Consider the following 21741-nt stretch of genomic DNA (forward strand, 5'->3'; position numbering starts at 1 on the left):
TAAAGCAAAGAAGTGGAATATTCTTGAATGGCCAAGTCAGTCACCTGATCTGAACCCAATTGAGCATGCATTTCACTTGGTGAAGACTAAACTTCGGACAGAAAGGCCCACAAACAAACAGCCACTGAAAGCCGCTGCAGTAAAGGCCTGGCAGAGCATTAAAAAGGAGGAAACCCGGCATCTGGTGATGTCCATGAGTTCAAGACTACAGGCTGTCATTGCCAGCAAGGGGTTTTCAACCAAGTATTAGAAATAAACATTTTATTTTCAGCTTTTTATTTTGTCCAATTACTTTTGAGCCCCTGAAATGAAGTGATTTGTGTTAAAAAAAGGCTTTAGTTCCTCACATTTTTATGCAATCCTTTTGTTAAACACACTGAAATAAAGCTGAAAGTCTGCGGTTTACCTGCATCTGAGTTGTTTCATTTAAAATAATAGTGGTAATGTACAGAACCAAAATTAGAAAAAAGTTGTCTCTGTCCAAATATTTATGGACCTAACTGTGAAACTGTAACGTCAGAAAAAGACCAAGTGACAATGCTCTCTCTTGGTTTGCTTCCTATCTGTCTGACCGCTGCTTTCAAGTTGCTTTCAATGGTTTTTCCTCCTCTCCCACCCTCCTTCCTGTTGGTGTTCCTTAATGGTCAGTCCTTGGACCGGTCTTCTTTTCTCTGTACAGCTCCTCTCTCGGTAGTCTCATATCCTCCTTTGGCTTACAGTACCATCTGTATGCTGTTGACACTTAAATCTATCTGTCTACCCCTGACTTGTCTCCCTCAGTCCTGGATAAAGTCTCATGCTGTCTGTCAGCCATCTCATCATGTATGTCTGACCGATTCCTTAAACTCCCACCTCTCAGGCATGTTGTCTTGGTGTCACCTTTGACTCGGCCCTCTCATTTACCCCCCATATTCAGAACATTTCCAGGTCCTCTCATTTTTACCTGCGCAACATCTCCAAAATCCGCACCCTACCTGTCCCCTGAGACCACCAAACTCCTTGTACATGCTCTTATCATCTCTCGTCTAGACTACTGAAACCTCCTCCTCTCTGGTATTCCACTAACCTGACTCTCCTCTACAATCTAATATGAATGCTGCAGCCAGAATCATCCATCCTTCCCACCGCTCTTCTTCCGCTGCATCTCTTTGCAGATCTCTTCATTAGCTTCCATTTCACCTTAGAATCAAATTCAAGCTCCTGTGTTGTGCCTTTAAATCCCTCCACAGTTCTTGTCCCACTTACCTTTCTGACCTGGTAAAATAAAGTACTTCACTAGCCGCTCACTTCGCTCCTCCAATGACCTACTAATGACTTCCTCACTCATAACCTCATCACATGCATGGCTCCAAGACTTTTCTAAAGCCGCCCCGATTCTCTGGAATGGTCTTCCTCGTCCTATTTAGCTTTCTTCTACTTTCTGCTCATTTAAAAGAGCACCCAAAACCCATTTTTTTAAACTTGCCTACCCATCTTCCTCTGTCTTTTGAAACCGTCTCTACTTTCCACCACTTTATATCTCCCCTCCTATTGAATGTTACTTCCCCCACCTTCTAGATTGTAAGCTCCTTTGGGCAGGGTCCTCTCCTCCTGTGTCACTGTCTGTATTAGTCTGGCATTTGCAACCCCTATTTAATGTACAGCACTGCGTAATATGTTGGCGCTATATAAATCCTGTTTATTAATATTAATAATAAAAATAATAAAGTGGCCCATTAGGTCTGTTTAAAATTGTCTGACCTGCTGGCTGCCACTAAACATCCTTGGTTTTGTGCTTTAAAGGGTACTTGACACACAACCTCCAACAATGCCATGCCTGGAAAAGACCAATTTTAGTGAGAGCAAATCTGCCAGTTTTGCTCTTGACCATCCCATCTTAATAATATTCCCATCTGTAAGAGATTGGTCAGCAGTTGCAAAATATTGTACACAAGTTTACAATACTATGACCCTTCGAATTGTTCTTCATGGACCATAGAACCATAGAATTGTGGTTCAATTTCTTTTTTACATGGCTCAATTGTTATGTACGTACCAATATATGTACTTTTGACTAATAATTAACAAGACACATTTGTTCTTTATACAAGTATATGTATATTCAACTATATTCAAATCCTATATTAAATAATTTCATAATGACATGATAACTGAGTGCAGAAGCGAATGGGAAAAGTACAGTCACACATGGACAAGATTAGCTAGCAAGACATTATGGATATCAAAAGCACCTATATGACACTGCCCTTTATAAAAGAATCACTTTTCTCTGGGGGGCAAAGATATAATAAACCTCTCATGTTCAAACGTTATCAGTATTATCCAACACCATCCTAATCGTGGCACATACAACGTAAATCATTTTGTCCTTTCAATGAATGTGACCGTGTTTATATAGATATGTGCCCTGAAATACTGTAGCTTTTGATATGTACTAGGCTATGAAGGGGTTAACTATGAAATGGTAATGATCACTTTGTCCTCCCAACTATGCAGACTAGACACAGACAGACACTAAAATCAGCACAAGATATGATTAGTTTACTGAATTAGTTTAGGGAAACTAACAAATATTCCTGTACAAAGAGAACATGTATTTTGTGCTTGACTAGTTGTATAATACACTGCAGCATAATAGCATAGATGGGAATATAAAGAATCTGCAATCAATCAACAAACTACAGAACAATTGTTCAAAGCTATCAGCGTAATCAGTTACATAACACATAAATCTCATTCAAGACATGTTTATGTCACATTACACTAAAATGAAATAAACAAACGTACACAGTGGATGATAGCAAAGCAAAAGTAAAAAAATGTGGAATATAAAGTGAAGCAGTGCAAGGAGCGATCAATCCCCCAGAGATACACTGAGAGTTTTTGAGGTATTTGCCGAGCCAGGTAACTATGTATGTATGTATGTATGTAAGTAAATAAAAAAAAAAAAGGAATAAAGAATGTAGAGGCTCTTTACGGCAACCTTTTTATTATTATTATTATTATTATTATTATAACCTTATTATTTTAAAAATCTAATAAAATCTTTTATTGGGCTTAATAAAAAAATACAAATAGTACAAATAGAAGATCAAAAATTGGATTCACATCATATGATCATCTTAAAAATCTAATAAAACTTTTTTTTGGGCTTGATAAAATAATACAAATAGTACAAATAGAAGATCAAAAAAATGGATTTACATCATATGCCAAATCAAGGATGATCATAATTGATTCATCATCATTGATTCGGCATATGATGTGAATCCAATTTTTTGATCTTCTATTCCATTTACCTTTGGGTCAATATACCAAGTGAGTCATTGCTTTATAATTGGCTTGGTTGTTATGTACTTTTTGTTTAATGTGTATCATTGTATTATATACATACTTATATGACTTTTTAGGGTCTCACTGTCCCCTGAAGCAGCCCACTAGGGTAAAACGCGTCGGGAGAGACTGTAACTACATAGTAAATTTTGACCTAAGCATGAGATCAAACTACATGTGAGAACATATACTAGAACACTATTGCTAGATAATTCTGCCTAAAATTTTTGTATAACTTTTTACAAATGTGTGAATTTTCCAAGTTATAAAGCCCAATAAAAGATTTTATTAGATTTTTTATAATAATAAGGTTGCCGTAAAGAGCCACTACGTTCTTTTTTTTTTTTTTGATTTATAAAGAGCAGCAGCCAGACAATACTTTGCGGTCAACAGCTGACATTTTTCTAAACTTCTAATAAAGGGACACAGGTTTTTTACATCAAGGGATCTGATGAAAAGCAGGCGATTTCAGAGCCTGAGCCTTGATGACAGCAGTACATTAGTTGGTGGAAATAAAGATTATATATGGTCTGCATGTCTGTTTAAATTTTGAGCTTTTCCTTTTTTTTCTGCAATAGTCCTGAACCTTCCAGCCTCTCTTAACAAGGATTCCACGGAACCTATTATGAGGGGTTTTTTGAGCTGTGGCTGATTCTCTTCCTATTTGATGGTGTCTGCAAAGTTCCAGGTCTAATGCAACTTGGCACATCTAAAATCCAAAAAGGATGGAATTAGGACCATCCTGGTAAGAGAGACTTCCTTCACACTGATCATCATTGTAGGGGCATTTTCCTAATTTCTTTTAGCAGGGGTTAGCCCCAGACCTACAGATTATTTTAGGAGTTCCCCAGGGGTAAATGTTTTAAAAAAGACTACTCTATACCCTCAAGCCCAGATGCTCATTACATCTTTGGATATTCACTGTGCTCCTATAAATATTTGTTCTTTTATGATCCTGTCTAAAAGGTAAATACAGACAGAAGTTCCTTCACAAATGTCAGGTTTTTACTGTTTTTTCTGAAGATTTTTTAAAACATTGCAATGGTGAAAGATTATGATAAAATGTTGAAAAGTAACATCTAAAGAATCGATGTATGGATAATATACCAGCAAGGGGAATGCACTGTATTAGAAGCGTAGGATCAGACAGATTGGAACTTTCACATAATATTTTATTTATTTATAAGCAAAAAGATTAGGTTATGCCTCCTGTTATTACATCCTAATAGGCAAAAAAGAGAAGATCACCTGACACTGACAGAAAAAAATGAACATTGGAGGGTCATGAATCAGATTTCTCTGCGACAGCCACCTTTAGAAAAAGTCAGGTTGTTTCGATCAATAAAAATGTTAATTTGCACTCTTGGAAAGAAATAAGCTCTATTTGTTCGATGGCAGATCATTTGAAAGAACATGGTAAGCTATAGGTTTCTTGGATCCTAGGGCTCTGATTTTTTCAGCATTCTTATCTTAACAGCATGATGTAAAGTCCTGCTAATCAATAAGGTGAAGTAATATACAATCACAAAGCCACTTGTCCTTCAAAGTAAGCTTCCACTAAACAAGGAAAAATACTAAAGACGAGGCGGAGGCCCAGACAACACAATTTTCTGATCAACACAGAGCCGGGGATGTTTATGGTGGCTGAGATGGATCAATCACCATGATTTGAATTATGGAGCAACTATACAGCAGGGATTAGAAAGCAGAAACAAGCAAATATTGCAGAAGGCTTTGGATGAAAACAACAGCTGAGCCTGACATATGAGCATACTCGGGATTTGTAGAATGGAGGATATGTTTATTTTTCACAGAATGTATTTGGTCTTTAAGTTAATTCTACACATTCAGACAACCTTTAAATTAACCATATTCTTTTTTAAGCTGTGTGTTGGGTTGACAGCACTATAAATAAATAATCAGTAAAATAAATCAATAAATATCTGCTGAAATAAATAGCAACACAATAACCACCTCCACATGAATACATATATAGTGCACCACCAATTATTATTATTATGCTTGGCTGCCATACTTTACTGACCCAGAATAAGTGTGTAGATAAGTAGTTTGGAGTTATGTTGACTTTCTTGAATTGCTTTCTAATTGTAGGTCATTGCACTAAACCCAAGTCCTTGTTGTTCAGGGGGCCATGTCTGTAGACATTGCTAGTAAAAGCAGTGTCAGCTAATTCTGCCAGAGCAACAGCTTTTTAGGGTGCATGTATTTATATGCATGGACTGAAAACTAGGGCTGTCAATGCTACGGCAAATTCAGCAGCACAGAAGTCACAGGACACAGAAATACCAGGATTCCAAAAATCACCGACATGATCAACGGGTAAATAAGAGGAACAGAAGATTTGCCTAAATGACTGTAGCTGATATGCTCCCATACACATATATTGTGCTGATCAATTTTGGTTTTGAGAAAGATCTGCTTTAATAAAACATAGTAATATTATGTTTATGTTTTATTATTACAAACTGAAAGAAAGAGACAAATTGCTGGTTTATTATTTATGGAATGTATGTACAAAGTTAATAACATGGACAGGAGCAGAAATGGACCATTAGTTGCAGGTATGATCTAGCCCTATGTGAAACAAAACACTTGCATGCTGGTAGCAGCAGCCATTTACTGGCACATACTTGTGTCAGGAACAAGCAGACATGGAGAAATGGGCCAAAACCCTATTTATGTAAAGAGAAACACAGTGGAGTTTTTAAAAGAGAAAGTCAAACTTTAATCACAGATCTCAAAATGTAGGTTTGTTTCATTTCAGGAAAGTGGGCAGAGCCATGTAAAAATCATTATTGTATGCCCCTGTTGCAAATGTAATTCCAGAATAATATAGAACCATTTATTCCAAACTACATACAGTAGTTTCAGGCTAGTTGACTATCAAGTGGGCTCCACAATATAAATCAAAGAAATCTGGTATTACCAAGCATGATCCTACATTAATTTATTTTGGATTACTTTAAAAAGGTATATTGCATTTTATACCAATATCAATAAGACAAAATAAAAAACTTGTACCAGTTGTCCAATTATTTTTTTTCAACAAACTAGCAACAATGAAATAAAAGAAAAGATTCACTTTTCATGTCAATCTCCCTTTTATTTAGTCTCATACCAAATGCTACAATGTATGCTAGAATGCCTATTAAACGCCAACTCCATGAATAATCCAAAGTCAAAGAGGATTAAAATGAAAAGGGTGTTCTAAAGCAGAAAATCTACAGCCACATATTGGATGAAGTGACACAAGCATTCATTAAAGAAAAATATATTACCATATGCAGTAGGTTAGGAGATTTAAAAAGCACACATTCTTGATCAGTTATTCAAATCTAACAGAAAACTGCCAAAATTTAATAAAAAACAAAAATATAACCAAGTTTTTACGTAAAATATATAATGAGAATTAGCCAGAATATCATCACTTAAATCCCCATCAACTTTAGATGTACCAATGTGTATATTATTTATATATAAAGTACATCCAAAGCTAAATATAGCTAGAAAAAAAAAATCAGTGGTGGAGCAGCATACCAATAAAACTAACATTCCAGGACAGCAAGAATAACCAGTTTCCCAAAGTGCTCAATTTTTTTTTAACACAGTATTAGGAACAAAATGATTTGATTGTAGAAACATTGTCAGATTTTACATCAAAGGTATATGAGCTGGTTCTGATATGGGAATATTTGCCATTTTTTAAGTAGCTTATAAGTTCTCCACTATAAATGCATTCTTGCATTAAGCAGCAGATAAATGATATAAGAATAAGCCTCTGTTTACACAGGTACTCTATACAGTTAAAAAGAATTCTACTGCTTTCACCACTGTTGTTTGAATGCTTGATGTACTTAAAATGCAAGACGTATCAAAGGTCAACAAAATCTCAGTGAGTATTGACAATTGTGTCTATCAAAGGGAGTAATTGTGTGTGTTGTGGAAATAAACAAATGCCTATGCCCACAAATGTATATATATACACACACTGCCTAGCCAAAAAAAAGTCCTCAAGCCTATGGGACAATGTTATGATCTGGGGTTGCTTCAGATGATCAGGTCGGGGTTCAGCAATGGTATGTGCCCAACAGATGGGGTCAGCTGACTAACTGAATATACTGAATGACCAGGTTTTACCATCAAGCTATTTTTTCCATAGGCATATTCCAAGATGGCAATGCCAGAGTTCATTGGGATCACATTGTGAAAGAGTGGTTCAGACATTATAAGGTATTTTTTTCCACACATGGATTGGCCACCAGACCTTAACCCTATTGAGAATCTTTGGGTTGTGCTAGTGGGGTTTACACTGTGGTCCGATTCTCCCATCATCAATACCAGATCTTGATGAAAAATAAATGCAACTCAGGGACAGAGATAAATGTTGTGATATTGCATAAGGTTATTGAAACAATACCTCGGCTAATGGCATAATCAAAACTAAAAGATGTCCATAAAATATTAGAGTATGCCTTTTTTTTGCCAGACAGAATATATATTTATATATGTTATGTTGATGTACAACTAAACTAAACACCTAAAGCAAAAAGCATGACTGCTGCTCATCATGTAAAACAAGTAAAATAATCTTCCAGTTCAGCTGAAATCTTTTTGCTTACCTCATCTTTATTTTCTGTCAACCATTCTTTGGCTGTGTTCAAGGCTATGCAAGCTGCTGGTTCATTTGGAAATCCTAAATGATTGTTAAAAGAAAAAAAAAATACAATCAGCAAGCAGAATAATGCAATCATAAATGAATGTATTTGGGATGTACAGTGTAATGAAAAATAATGCATTCTCAGAGTTTATGATCTAAGAAGTCTCCAAGTGTTATGCTGATACAACAAAACAAAGCATGCATAATGCAATTGTTAAATTTGAAATGTATCTTATTCTTACAGCCAGGAATGTTTGTCCTACTTTTTTCAATGGTGTTATCACCCCTTGAAGGATATAAAGTTTAATATGCAAAGGCCCATTTTCTCACATTTATTTATTTAGGTCACCTAAGTGAGCTTGAAGAAAAGGAGTGGCAAATCCTGCAGCAGATGTTATGGCTGAAGACATCCATATTTCATTCTGGTAATAGCTAAACATTTACAGCTGCATTAATTACAGTAAAATTATACTGTCCTAATTCTTCACTTCTTCTCCAATGATCTTGTTTAAAGAGATATGAGAAACAACCTTGTAGGTCAAGGATATCAGATATAAATATACAATGTTAATGGTGTAGAGGTCGATGTGGTGGTGGGTCGATGTGGTGGTGGGGAGTTTCAGAGGACAGTTAAGATATTACACAAACTATTATGCCATTACTGTATGAAAACTGAAAGCCACATTCACAAATGTTTGCTATAGAACTTCAGGCCTTGTATGTTTCTCCCTGTTCCTTGACCCTGTGATTGTATGCTGCCTGGACTGACCTTTGCCCGTGACTGTGCTATGTCCTTACCTTTAGATATCTTGTTTGTCTGATTACCCATCTATGAACTCTGGCTCTGTATTCTGGAGTTGCCTCTGCTGGAATGCCCTGTACTGCATATCTCTGGACTCCTGATCCTCTGTCAGTCCTCCCCCAAGCATTACTCCTTGTGCACTGAAGTCCTGGGGGCCATTGTGTGCTGTGACTGTGCAACTAGCCTCCCAAAGCAGTGTGGGGGCTTACTAAAGGTGAGGAGTACAGAGTTTGGGGGACTGGAAATTGGTGAGCATTGGTGCTGGACCAGAGCCTTACAGCCTGGCCTGGCTCTTTCATTCTATAAAGGTCTATTATGAAGGTTCACAATCACATCTGCGTGTTCCTAAAGCACTTTAAATATAAATAAATCCTGCCTAGAATGCCCACTTCTCAAGACAGATACTGTCAGTCTTTACAAGTGCCAGCCAACTACTTCCATCGGGGCTGAGGACTTTTGATAAGATTACTTAGTACTCAGTACTGTAATGTTTTCACGAAGCTATGTTCAGAACTATGCCACCATACAAGTACTACATATTGTATAATAATTAATAATTTTTATAATATAAGTATCACATAAAGAAGCAAAGAGGCCAGGTAATGAAGTACAGTATGTGATGACAATGGAAATTTTATTAGCATGTTGATGTAGGATAGAGAGGAACCAGGGACGGCATAATAAGAACATATTAACAAAAGCAGAAAAACGTCAAAAGAGACAAAAACGTCAGCTTTCTGAATCCTCCTAATCCTCTCTTCCACTTAATAAGTTATTGACCATAAAAATGATCTTGCTGATGGCTGTGTAGATGTTTCTAACACCCATGATGTCCTATGTTTCATAGGTTATTAAGACAATCACGAGAGAAATGAAAAATAGGACATGGAGTGAAAATAAATTACACAATACACTTAACATTCTTTGTCCTGCCTTTTACAGTTCCCTTTAAATTCTTTTTGAATTGACAGTGCTTTGCCATCAATATTATGAAAAGATGAGCAATCACAAATGATGAAACAGACTATAAATTATTAATTGTTGGGGGCCACTTTTAGGAGCCTATAAATGCAAACTCAAAATGAAGACCATCTGAAGAGCAATACTATGTATAAATATATTAAACACACAGCACATACACAAATTAAACACTATAGCCAGCACAGCATAATATCTAATAACAGCTGCCAGGCCACTAATAACTACCAAATAAAGAGCTATACCAATGTTTGTTTCCAGGCAGTATCACTGAACAGCTGTCATACTAAAGGAATAAAAATGCTTTTGTAACGTCTGCAACAGTTAATACAGACATGGGGTTGATAGCTAGGTAGCTTATGAAGTCAGCAGTTAATTGTGACATTCATAGCACTCCTGGATATAAAGTGATGTACATTTAACCAATAGTGTAATAAAGTGGCATCTGTGTATACATTTATGGAGGTGACATGGGATGTCACATGTTTGCATTTCTAGAAGGTGGAACTGTGTGAGACAGTGATAATTAGACCATAATTATTTGCACAAATTGTACTATTGTATGGTATTGAAAAAAGTAATTTGTTTGCTTCAACAATTTGCCAAAAATAGAACAAAGTCAAATAAAAAAAAATTACATTATTTACAATTTCACATTGTAAAGTGTTGCCTATGTACTGGAAGTGGACAAAATATGGAAAAAAAAAGAGAATTGACTTTGAAATAACTAAAACCACAATTACAAACCATGCAGCAAATCTGAGTCATGTGTAGTTGATCGACAATTGCCAGTATTTATTAGCAGTAAAAGAAGTGTTTTAATGACTACGTCAATATGTGATTTATACAAAACTGTATAATGCAACTAATAGAGTACTGGAGTGGCCAAATTACAGGTCCAGAGCTATGTTTTTTTATTCCTTTCTCAGTGTTCCAAGCTTTTTTTTTTTTTTTTTTTTTTTTACTCACCTTCTGCATATTTTAACACTGCCTTTTCCTTTACCTCTTACTGGACCATTTGTTGCTACCCGCTTCCAGGCTGAACTAAATTCATTGGCATTCAACCTCTGTCTGTAAGCCCAAGTTGTCATGGACATACCCAATTATTAGGTAAAAGGCAATGAGTGCTGCATACTATATGATACGTAGATTGGTTCATAAGATTGATAGAAGAAGATGGTGCCCACACCATGCACATTAAACCATTTACATATTCTGAACAAGCTTCAAAACAAGCCATCATTCACGGTCTCAGTAGCTGGAGGTGTTGTAGTGGAATTCATGTTTAAAATTCACAAATACCCAAATCAAAGGTTCAGTCTTCCAATGCAAAGACACATCTATAAATGTTAGAAACTGAATAAAATGGGTCTTTGAGCTGCTTACCTACTTATCACCAAACACTTTGCTCAGAGTGCTCTTTAACCTCCCTAGAGGTAACCAGGAGTGTGACTCAGGGTAGAAAAAAGTTGCTAAAAGTGGTAACCCCAAGTCACACTCGGGGTATGTAAACCTATGGGAAGGTAATAGTAAATAGAGCCTTATCTGATCTGCCGGCGTCCCGCGCCATCCAGCACTGCAATCTTTGTCTTCTTTCTTCTTCCTACGGCTGGCTTCTGCATCCAATGAGTCACCGGGGGAGTTCCCTGTGATGTCGGTGCGTGTGTTCCTTTCCGTGGGGCGGGAAATTCAAAATCTATTTATATTGCATTCAATACAAAATAACTGTACTGAATGCAATACATTGGATTTTTATGTGTAAAAGCAGTACATTGTTTTCAAGAACATTTATTTTACAGTCTATATAATAGTATGAGTATATTGTGTATTTTGTTTTTAAATTTAAAAAAAATTATTTTTTTTTAAATATATAAATTTTGTAATCTATTCAATATTTTGTTTTTACATGATTTTGTGTTTCAAACTTTAATATACTCATACTATTTTATTATACTGTAAAATAAATTTTCATGAAAAGCAATGTACCGCTTTTAGACACATAAAACGGGAAAGAAATGAACCGCTAGGGAGGTTAATGCTGAAAAAGAATATTACGGCCTAGGTATCTAGACAAATGATCTCTGCCTCAAAGGGGAGCAATAGTTACAACTTGTAGCCTTACAACTTCAACACATGTGTACTTAGCTCTTAAGACATGTGCCTAGCACTAATAGGATCTTAGGACAGCATCCTCTCCTAGAAAGGTATATATTTCAGACAATTTTTTACTCTATAGTTATCCATGCCTGAAAATTGTGTACCACATCTTCATTTAAGTCTAGGTGTGCTTGAAAAGGCTAGTTGATAAATAACACAGAGGTACAGCCTCCACAGAAATGAATCACTATCCATGAGAGCCAATATTTTCTTTCTACTTCCTAATGAGTTTTCTTGTGGAGAAAGTAAAATGATGCATCTTTTTACCAAAGACACATTCATTGAGTCAAAAACAGCATTCTAAAAGTGTTAGAAGGTATCCCTACTTTCTAATGTGAAAATAAAGTAAATTGTTAAAATCTCACATATGCTTTAAAATATTAATGTAATTTTAAAAAAGCACTTTAATGTTTTTTTACTGCCATGAAGATATTCATTTAGGCATTTTCCATCCCAATGTTCAGTCTCTGCTTCCTAATAGTTGTCCTGTGTTGTCAACATGTCACTGGTTCCCCTGATAAGAAGTAGCTTTTTGAATACACAATACATAAGCATAGTTAAAGAATCCACCCTGAGAAAAACTAATCAGTCATTGCTAGAGTGAATACATAAAGACAGAAAGTGGCTGAAAAGAAGCCTCAGGACATAGGCAGCATTAAGATGTGAAAAAGTAATTAGGTAAACCAGTATCTAAAGTATTTACATACAATAAGCATGCATTAAAAGCAATTTAAAAGTCTCAACTTATTTCTGTAAGGCATTATGGAAAAATTCATTTTTAAAGTTTCCAAAAAAGACATTGGGAACATAGAGAATATTTTAAATTTCCAACATTATGTAAAAGCAGTGTCCCCTTTCCTTCTGCCGTTACTGTGTCACATATCTTAGGAGGCTTCATGCTGCCCCTTTTGTGCATGCCTGACATCATTATCAGGGGTTTTCCTCATTTAGAAAAAGAAGAGCTCGATCTTGCATGTGTAGTGAGATCGATGCTCATTTTTTCTCACTTGGAGGAATAGCAACATCACCCGATTTCACTTCTGTGCAGTGCGAGATGAGGAGACATTAGGAAGAACCCAGAAGAAAAAAGATAAAGGCGTTGGAAAGAATGGCAAGTCTTGAAATGAAAAGGGAAGCCAAGACAGCACAGGATTTGTTGGGTGTGGTTTGTACATGGATCGAGGGCTTTAAACAAGTAAACATAAGTGAATTTTTACTGAAAAGGTAATGAAAGTTCTGCTTTATTAATTTCATATTTCAATCAGCTAGAGAGCTATGTGATGATGCCTAAAGCTCTGTTACTGCTTGTTAAGAATAGTCAATTAGTGGGTAATTAGGTTTTCTGTTCATAGTCTGTGGACAGGTGAACTTATGGACAGGAATTTAGGAAACAAAATATTAAGTTAGGGTTTACTACTACTTTAAACCTTGGACTGGAAATAGAAGCTATTGAGGGTGTTGTTGGCCATTGTCTTTAGACACTGGTCCATTCTGAACAGAGCTAGAGGTCAGGATAGATGTGGTGCCATAAAAAGTTACAGTAAAGGAAAAAGATAAAAGCATGGCCGACTCCACTTTATTAAAGGCATCAGATTATAAGTCGTCTTTACATTTGATAAAAGTCATGTACTGTGGTACACAACTGGAAAATGTCTTTTTGATAAAACCGGCACTGCTAAATTGATTGCAACTGCTAGCAGTTTATGTTTAACTTAAACCTTACCAGTCTGGTCAGTGTATTTAATCAAGCTTTTTTAAAATACCTTTTCCCAAAAATCTGAAAATGATGATACTGTTACTATCATATATTCCATTAGTGAGGTGCAAATGGTCGAAGTGTGAATATTTAGGAAATTCCGGGTTATGTCTGTTTTATTACTTACAATTAAAGTATCCTCACAGGGACATTTTTTGTTTAATTAAAGATAGGAACAACAAGTAGTATTTAATTTGATGCTTCAGAGAACTTTGAGTTGAAGATAAATAGGCTTAAATAAGTCCCAAGATGCCCATAAAGTTATTTTTGGCAAAATGTTACAAACCGCAACAAACCTAAAGACATTAATTCTAGAAATAGAAGAAGACAGCAGATAAATTGGAAATCGTTTCATTCTCACTCCTCAAAATGTTAAAGAAAAAAAGGGTTTTGTATTTAAAAAAATGCAGTTTATTTCATTTCAATCACAAAAGTACTCTATAAAACTCTTTCAAAGACTTCTAATCAAGAAAAACTTTATTAACAGGAAAACAAGACCATTTTAACAGTTTAATTTAAGGATTGGTATCGATTGCAGAAGGATAAAAACATGAAAATGAAAAAAAATAGTTTTAATTAAATGATAATTCTTTGTGAAGTGAAAGCAATTTTGGGACAATGGAAGAACTCTTGTACTTTACATTGCAGGCAGTATAATGATTTCATTTCAAAAGTTTTTGAAATGATTTGGCTAATAAAAAGAAAAAATGGGTTGTTTTCGTGTCATTCTTTGTAGGGCTGTTGAATTTTTTCCCATTGTTGTTATGTTACAATTATGAATTCATTTGATCTTTTTCACTTTTTTACTTACATCACTGAGAAGCCACTAAGAGACAAAAAAACTAGAAGAGCCTCTTGCTTTGTGTCATCACTTGGAAGAAGCCGACAATTTTAACTTTTAGAAGTGTAGTTTCACCAGTGAAGGGCAATTCTTAAGAAATCACCACAGGACATTTCACTTGCTCTGGTTAATTAATGGCCTACTAAATCCCTTCATGAAATTAAAATTTGTACAGTAAGATCAGTATGGTGGCTGGATGATTTAATCAGAGCCAATCTAAGCCTAGCCTAGCCTAAATGTCTAAATTTGACCCAATAACAAAATATAAGCAAGCAATCATGTAAAAACATAATGTCACTTAAATTTGTCTTTACATCAACTTTTTTTTAATGTAACTAACAAAGCTAGTGATAACATCATGACTGTGTTGCAGCATGTGCAGATAGTAGACCTGTATGAAAGACCAATTGGTCCACCCACTATAGGTTGCCTGCAGAAAGCTACAGAGAGGATGGAAAATAAAAAAAAACAAAAAAGTCATCCTGAATAAAGAACAGGGAGCAACAGTTACTGTTTTTTTTTATTTTAGAAAGTTCTTGCATAGAGGTGAATTTTCTTTAGAAGTACGCAAAGTAGAAAACCCTTAAAGATCATCCTCTCACGAAGGACACTCAGCTATACCTAAACTCTACATTAGGACACCAGAGGCTAAAATTAAACCCCCTCTTCTCTCCTATGTTATTTTCTAGGCAAATGACTATCATCAATTGGAGTCTTTATATTCCCTGAGGAAGCAAATATGCGAAACGCCTCAGAAAACAAGACAAATTTTCACTACCTTGAACATGATCGTCTTTGACATGTAAAAGTGGTCTCATGTTATGTTCCGTGAGATCATTTTATATTAATCTATATGTGAAATCTTTCTATATATGAACATGTAACGTTTTTGTTTTCACTAAACAATTTGCCTAAAAAAGCCATCCTTTGCCCTCTCCTCCTCTCATTATCTATGGTTTAGGCTTGGCAAGTAAATATTATTTTCAACATTTTGATTCCCCTTTGGTATACTTCTCTAAATGGAAATGAGTGGTTTACCCAATAATTCTGGCACATTAATTTTTTGGGGGTTATATAACTGTGGCCATGCTGTTTGCCTGCATATTTTGTGCTAAAACATGTCTCTTTTTTCCCACCTTCGAGAGATGTATGAGAGAATTTTGTACAAATATAGTACTCCAATAGGTAACCATTGTGTGACACATTGACATTGTGTAAATAAAGCATATACCACGTGAAAAGTAAACAGAATTCAAGACTACTGGGAATGTGGATAAGGTGATTATACAAACCCTAAAGACCATGCCGATTGAGTTTTTGTGTAGGCCAATATACAATCCAGGAAAATATGTGCTCATTCTTACTGATAAGAGTATAATGTGTTTCTTACAATTCCTGTCATTAAAAGGTTAGCCAGAATACCATAACTGCAGCAAATAAACATTTCTGAGCGAATCACGATTAATGTATTCTAGTGCAGCTGTAAGAAATAGTGCTGCATATCTAACATCGTATATTATTCAGGTTGTATCGCTTCACTGCCATGAAAAACTGCTCCGAAACATGTGTTGGATATTATTTTTGGCAGCAGATCTTACCATTTTGTCAAGATCAGCACCTCAAAACATTTCCAAGAATTAAACAAATGTTTGAAGATAATATTATTTGCTGATACTCCAGGAATCGTCCTGACAAAAAGATATGTTTTAAAATCCCCAACACTCATCATCCCAGCTAATCACTATATAAATCAAATAAGAGATACAGGTGAAATAAGCAATGCCTTCATGTATTTCTCTGTTCTAAAATGGATTTGTTTCATTAAAAAAGTATTTTGCAACAGGAACTATATAATGGGTTTAATGTTTTGTCTTCTCTACTAGACATTTGGTAAAGGTATTCTTTAGTTTATACTAACAGGGTTTTAGATCGGGGTCCCCTAAAAGCTTTAGATCTAAAATTAGGGTACTGTGTAAACATATCAATTTCCATATATTAATATATTTGTTTTCACATTTTTCATGCTTTCTTGTATATTAGTAATGATGATTTTAGAAACCACTACCTATCTCCAAGTATCTCCTTCATTTTATTTCTTAGGGTGTGTTTCCTGATGGTGACAATGGTGTACAATGATTGTATAATTTGGGTTTAATGGCTTTCCATTGAAACGTAAAGCCAACATAAGTTCTTTAGCCCTTTGACTGCGTGTCTCCCATGGAATGGCAATCAAATGGATAAAACAAACTGATGGCATTAAAGTTACCTGAAAACTTCCATAGAAAAGAGTGTTGAGAGTGCTCTGGAGAACAATTTTAGACATCTGAAGGGCTGGTTTGCTGACTAATAGTTGACCTCCTAAAGGTAAATGTCATACATATTCTGTAATTTGCTCTAAAATAGAACTAAATTCCAGGTGGTTAGATGAAAGTAGAAGAATATAGGAGTCAGTTGGACACCAAATACGACAATGTCCAGCAGTACAATAAAACATATATACTTTAACCCAAGTTTGATGTTTACTTATCCATAATGTTATTGTAATAAATATTATGTTGGTTTACAGCTTGTAAAGCTTGAGGCTAAGCAATAGTGTTGATCAAATTTGTCTCTATTCTGTTCGCCACCAGTGTCCCCATATTAACTAATGTTCGGATTAGCTAAGTAACCAAATTGAAACACCTTTAAAGTCAAGGAAAGGGAGGGGGGTTGCAGTTTACATTCTTATCCCCTGTGCTTGTACTTGCAGAGCAGCAAAATGCAGCAAATAATTTTTTTCCCCACATGCTTGCAAAACAATGTACAATAAAAAAAGATAGGATGGGAAAATGTATAGCTATAAAAGGGCCATTTTTTGAGGCTTTGAAGGAAACATGGGAGAGATGCAAATCATTCAAAACAATGTTTAGTGGGATCCCTCACTTTTTTTAGAGGAAAATTATGGTTGAATCAAGGAGAAATATTCTACTACTGGAAATGTTACTAGTAGAACAAAACTACTACTGGTAGAAATTTCTGCTAAAAGAATTATTCTACTAGCAGCATATTGTTCTACCAGCCGTGGTATTTTTTCTGCTAGGCAAAAATTCAGCTTCAAATTTAGTAAAATGTAAATTGTATCACACAATTAAGCCTCCATGCATTAGGTACAGCATGCAGCTGTACCTGGTTTGCTGAAGTACAATAGACCCCCTAAACCCCTAATACAAACCCCAACCTTTTTAATGTATTTAATGTACAGCGCTGCGTAATATGTTGGCGCTATATAAATCCTGTTTAATAATAATAATAATAACCTCTAACCGCCGGATCCCATCAGTAAGGGTTCAAATTTTGCATTTGTATCTGTATATGCAGCTCAATTAATCCAGATGGCAGCTAATGACAAGCTGTCATTGGCTTCTGGTTTTTTTTTACCTGTATTATGCTATACCCATTATTTATGGCCTGCCATTGACAGGTATAGCACATGGCCAAGCACAGGTCTAACATACAGCTCAGCGAATTTTACTGGTTGCGGCTGTATGTCCAGGGCAGAGAGGGTATTTCATGAGGAAGCATGACTTGGGTGCCAAATCCAATACCTAAACATTGTCAATACTGGCTTTTTTCGCTTCAGGCAGCATGACTGATGTTCAATCAAATTTGACTCAGATCCAAAGGTGGACACCAAGCTTAAAAGGGAAATATGGACTTACTCAGGAAAGATGGCAGGTAGCGTGTGTTCCCTAGTCATTACTAAGCATTCCGACATGACCTATAGGCTAAGCTCTCAGACATTTTTGGATTGTGTCTGTAAACACTAGACAACCCTTCTTAGATTTCAGGTTAAAAGGTCCAAGTTGCATCACTTGTTTTTCCATGAGGAACTACAAAAGAATTTCTGAGAGTCACTTTGTGAAGACCAGTGACTCCAGCAACAACAAACAGAACTTGTCTTTAAGTGATCCAAACTGACTTTGTACCAAGCACTAGGTGGAGGTTGTGATGCAGTTCCTATGTGCAAACAAAGAGGATGCTGGTAAAATTCAGTGTAACAAAGAATTAAGCTCATCATGTGCTGCTTTTTTCTCCACTGTCCAGTCACAGTTTGGGGGTGGGACAAAACATATAGGTGCTATATAAGTGCATCATAGAAATAAAAATCTCAAAAATTAATGGATACAAATAAAAATCTCTTGACAATTGAAACAACCTCCATTTACCTTTTGATGTGTATAATGAGCTATTTGACTAAAGTTTAGCTTTGATAAAAAACTGTCCAATTGTGCAAGGTTTACTTTAAAGAGAAAAAGAATATTGGAAAAAAAACTAATTATTTTGTATAAATGATTTTTTTAGGGAACAAAATTCTAACTGACTGCTGTTTTATTGTATATGTAATGTAAAATATAATTATAGTAGGCAGTGATAGTTATCCCTGCAGAGTTTGCTTCAAAGGTTTTTATGTTGTGCTCTCCTGCAAAACAATGAAGGACCACTTATGAATTTGGGGCCTGTGGTTTTCAATGTTTAGCCTGAGTTCATGCTACAAAAAAATTGTATTTAAAGAATACCGGTCAAAAGCATATTGATGATGATGGCCCTAAAATACCATGCAGTGTAGCAAAATTACTTTTCTGCTGCTCAAGAGGTTTTATATTTTCTTCATGTACTTTTTTGTATTTTTACTCATACAGTTCTGATTGTCACACTTGTATTCTCCCCAACACGCCCTTGTTGCTCTATTTACAATGCCACACTATTGGTCCTACACTTTAGGGGATGATGTCAGGCCTGCGATCCCAGCTTACAGCTCAGGCTGCGGAAACAAATGCACGGAGGAGCCTACAAGAAGCATAGTATCAATTTTTACATCAATTTTGCATTTTGTTCCTACATCCCTGCAGTGCAAACCTTTGTGCTTGGCTGCTCTTGGGGCACACAGCAAACTGCTGCTCTCCACCCAGAAGTGGCAGACTACACCACAGGTAACATTTGCATGGGGCTGCACCCATGGGGCAAATCTTCCAACTGTAACCATGCCTCCAAACTTGCCGCTCATGGGATCTGCACTGTGATCAGCCACAGCTGCATGCAAAAACTCTCAACCTTTCCTATTCACTTGAACAAAAGAGGTTGGGACCACTGTTGCAGAACACTGCAGTGCACCGCACATCCGAACTTGCCTCTGCCTTAGTATTAGCCCACATAAGGCAATCCAATTCCATCTCCAATATCAATGAGTTCCCTCCATCTCCATCATTTCATTTATGAATAGATCTAAAAAATACAGTGGAAAAAAATACATAAAAAAAAAACAAAGGAAAAAAACAACAGAAGCATATTACAGAGACCAGCTTATCTGCATATTAGCAAGCTAAAAATAATAAAGCTAAAGACACAGTCTTGCACACTTCTGCCACACTATACAGCCCTGTTTGGAAGGAGAGATCTGATTTTGTTTCTACTGCAGTTTACAAGTACTTACAGATCTTGCCCTTTTGCCAACCTGTAATTGAACAGTGAAATAAGAAACAGTCCCTTTGCCTGCCTGTGACTGAACAATAAAAGGAGTAGTAGAACACTGAATAGCTCCTTAAGGTGCGTACACACTTCCAATTTTTATCGTTCCAATCGAACGACGAACGATCGATTGGGCAAAAAATCGTTCGTAAAGCAGTATCGGTGCTATACGATCGTTCGTAGATATCGTGCAGGATCGTTCGTCGTTCGTTTTCCAACGATAATAATTGGAAGTGTGTACATAGCTTTACTCTGCTTTCTGTTTTTATCATCATGTTCCTTGATAATAAATTAGCCCCTCTGTGCAAATTTTGCTGTTTTCCCCTCTCCTTATCTCAGTTCATCTGTATAGGGATGAAAAGTCGAAATCAGGTACTTGTACTGCTTAAAAATATGTTAAATATGTATTTCTGTATACAAATCTTCATTTATTGTTGTCTTTTTTATCTATCTAGAGTTGAGATTTAAGTGAAATTATTAATAGCTTTAGAGATCTAAGATACTTTCCACTAGAAATCATAAAAAATGCTTTGTTTACATCAAAACTGTTCTTTCATGGCAAAGAGGAATTTGTCTTTTGTCGTTTTTCATTATGTATGTACATATTTGAATATTACACACGCAGTCTTTGTTTCCTGCATAGAAATTGTAATTTACTGTTCCCCCATGAATGTCTGTCTGCTCACAACAAACTCTTTATGTGATGTATCATTTTATCTCAACATTCATTCAGTATCGGTGCTGAAAATACTGATATACAAAATAGCATCAAGAAAACATTTGGAAAAAAAGGAAATAAAGTAAAACTTTTAAAAAGCCACAATAAAAATTACTCTGGGGTATAAAAGGTAATAATGTAAAGTTGAACTTCAGCCTCATCTATTACTTTCCTTACCAGAACTAATGTGCTGCCCCATACCTTTCATTTACTGGATTTCAGGTCATGAAGATGTTACCTTTGTAGCCTGCATGCAAATGTAGCCTGTCTATAAATGCCCAGTTTCTTTCTATTAAAGTATTTTGATATTTGTATGGCTCCTTCCAAGGGCTAGCTTACTGCCTGTGTCTAGGATGGGGAACTCCTGGGATGTACTAAGGCAGGGTCATGCAGGGCTCTTTGGAAGCTCTCTACAGCACCCTACCACCCTACAAAGACATCAGGGTATAAAAAAGATTATCAAAAATACTGTACGGATGACAGGAGAGTAGGACATAAAGTCTTCTCCAGAATACTGAACTACTCTTTTACAATTTGAGCCTGACGAATCCAGGCATTGTAAACTCAGAATAGGACCATGCTATCAGGGAAGAAAAAATACAATAAAGGAACAGATCATTCAGTATACTCAGGTAGTCAGACGACCTTTTTTTGGGCACATAAAGTTGTACAACCCAGAATTGATCATCAGAAGCAATCCCAGATCATAATACAGATCCCGCATGCAGATAAGCAAACATCTTCAAGAAACAGCTGAAAACAAAACTTTCTTTTTAGTTTCAGAGAGAGTATACTTCAGTCAAGCTTTTGTAGCTGTAGCCAGAGGGAAAACAAAGGGTTTTGTCTCTGTTAAGGCTTAGTTGATTTTTAGGTGATCCACATTTCCTGCCTTGAAGAAACAATAGCAATAGAAGAAGTTTAACAATTCAATACTATAATTCGATACTTTATTAAAAACGTAAATAAAAAAAAT

General features: G+C 35.9%; 1 protein-coding gene across 5 annotated transcripts in view; it reads right to left on the bottom strand.

Moving 5' to 3' along the window:
- Window positions 1-21741, bottom strand: part of MACROD2 (mono-ADP ribosylhydrolase 2) — a 1216811-nt gene that overhangs the window by 258867 nt on the left and 936203 nt on the right. For all 5 annotated transcript variants that reach the window (XM_072409610.1, XM_072409609.1, XM_072409608.1 and 2 more), the window contains one exon: window positions 7974-8047. In XM_072409610.1, the coding sequence (XP_072265711.1) occupies window positions 7974-8047 (74 nt within the window). The remainder of the gene's footprint in view (window positions 1-7973; window positions 8048-21741) is intronic.

This window comes from Pyxicephalus adspersus, chromosome 4 (genome assembly GCF_032062135.1).
Source record: "Pyxicephalus adspersus chromosome 4, UCB_Pads_2.0, whole genome shotgun sequence".
NCBI lineage: Eukaryota > Metazoa > Chordata > Amphibia > Anura > Pyxicephalidae > Pyxicephalus > Pyxicephalus adspersus.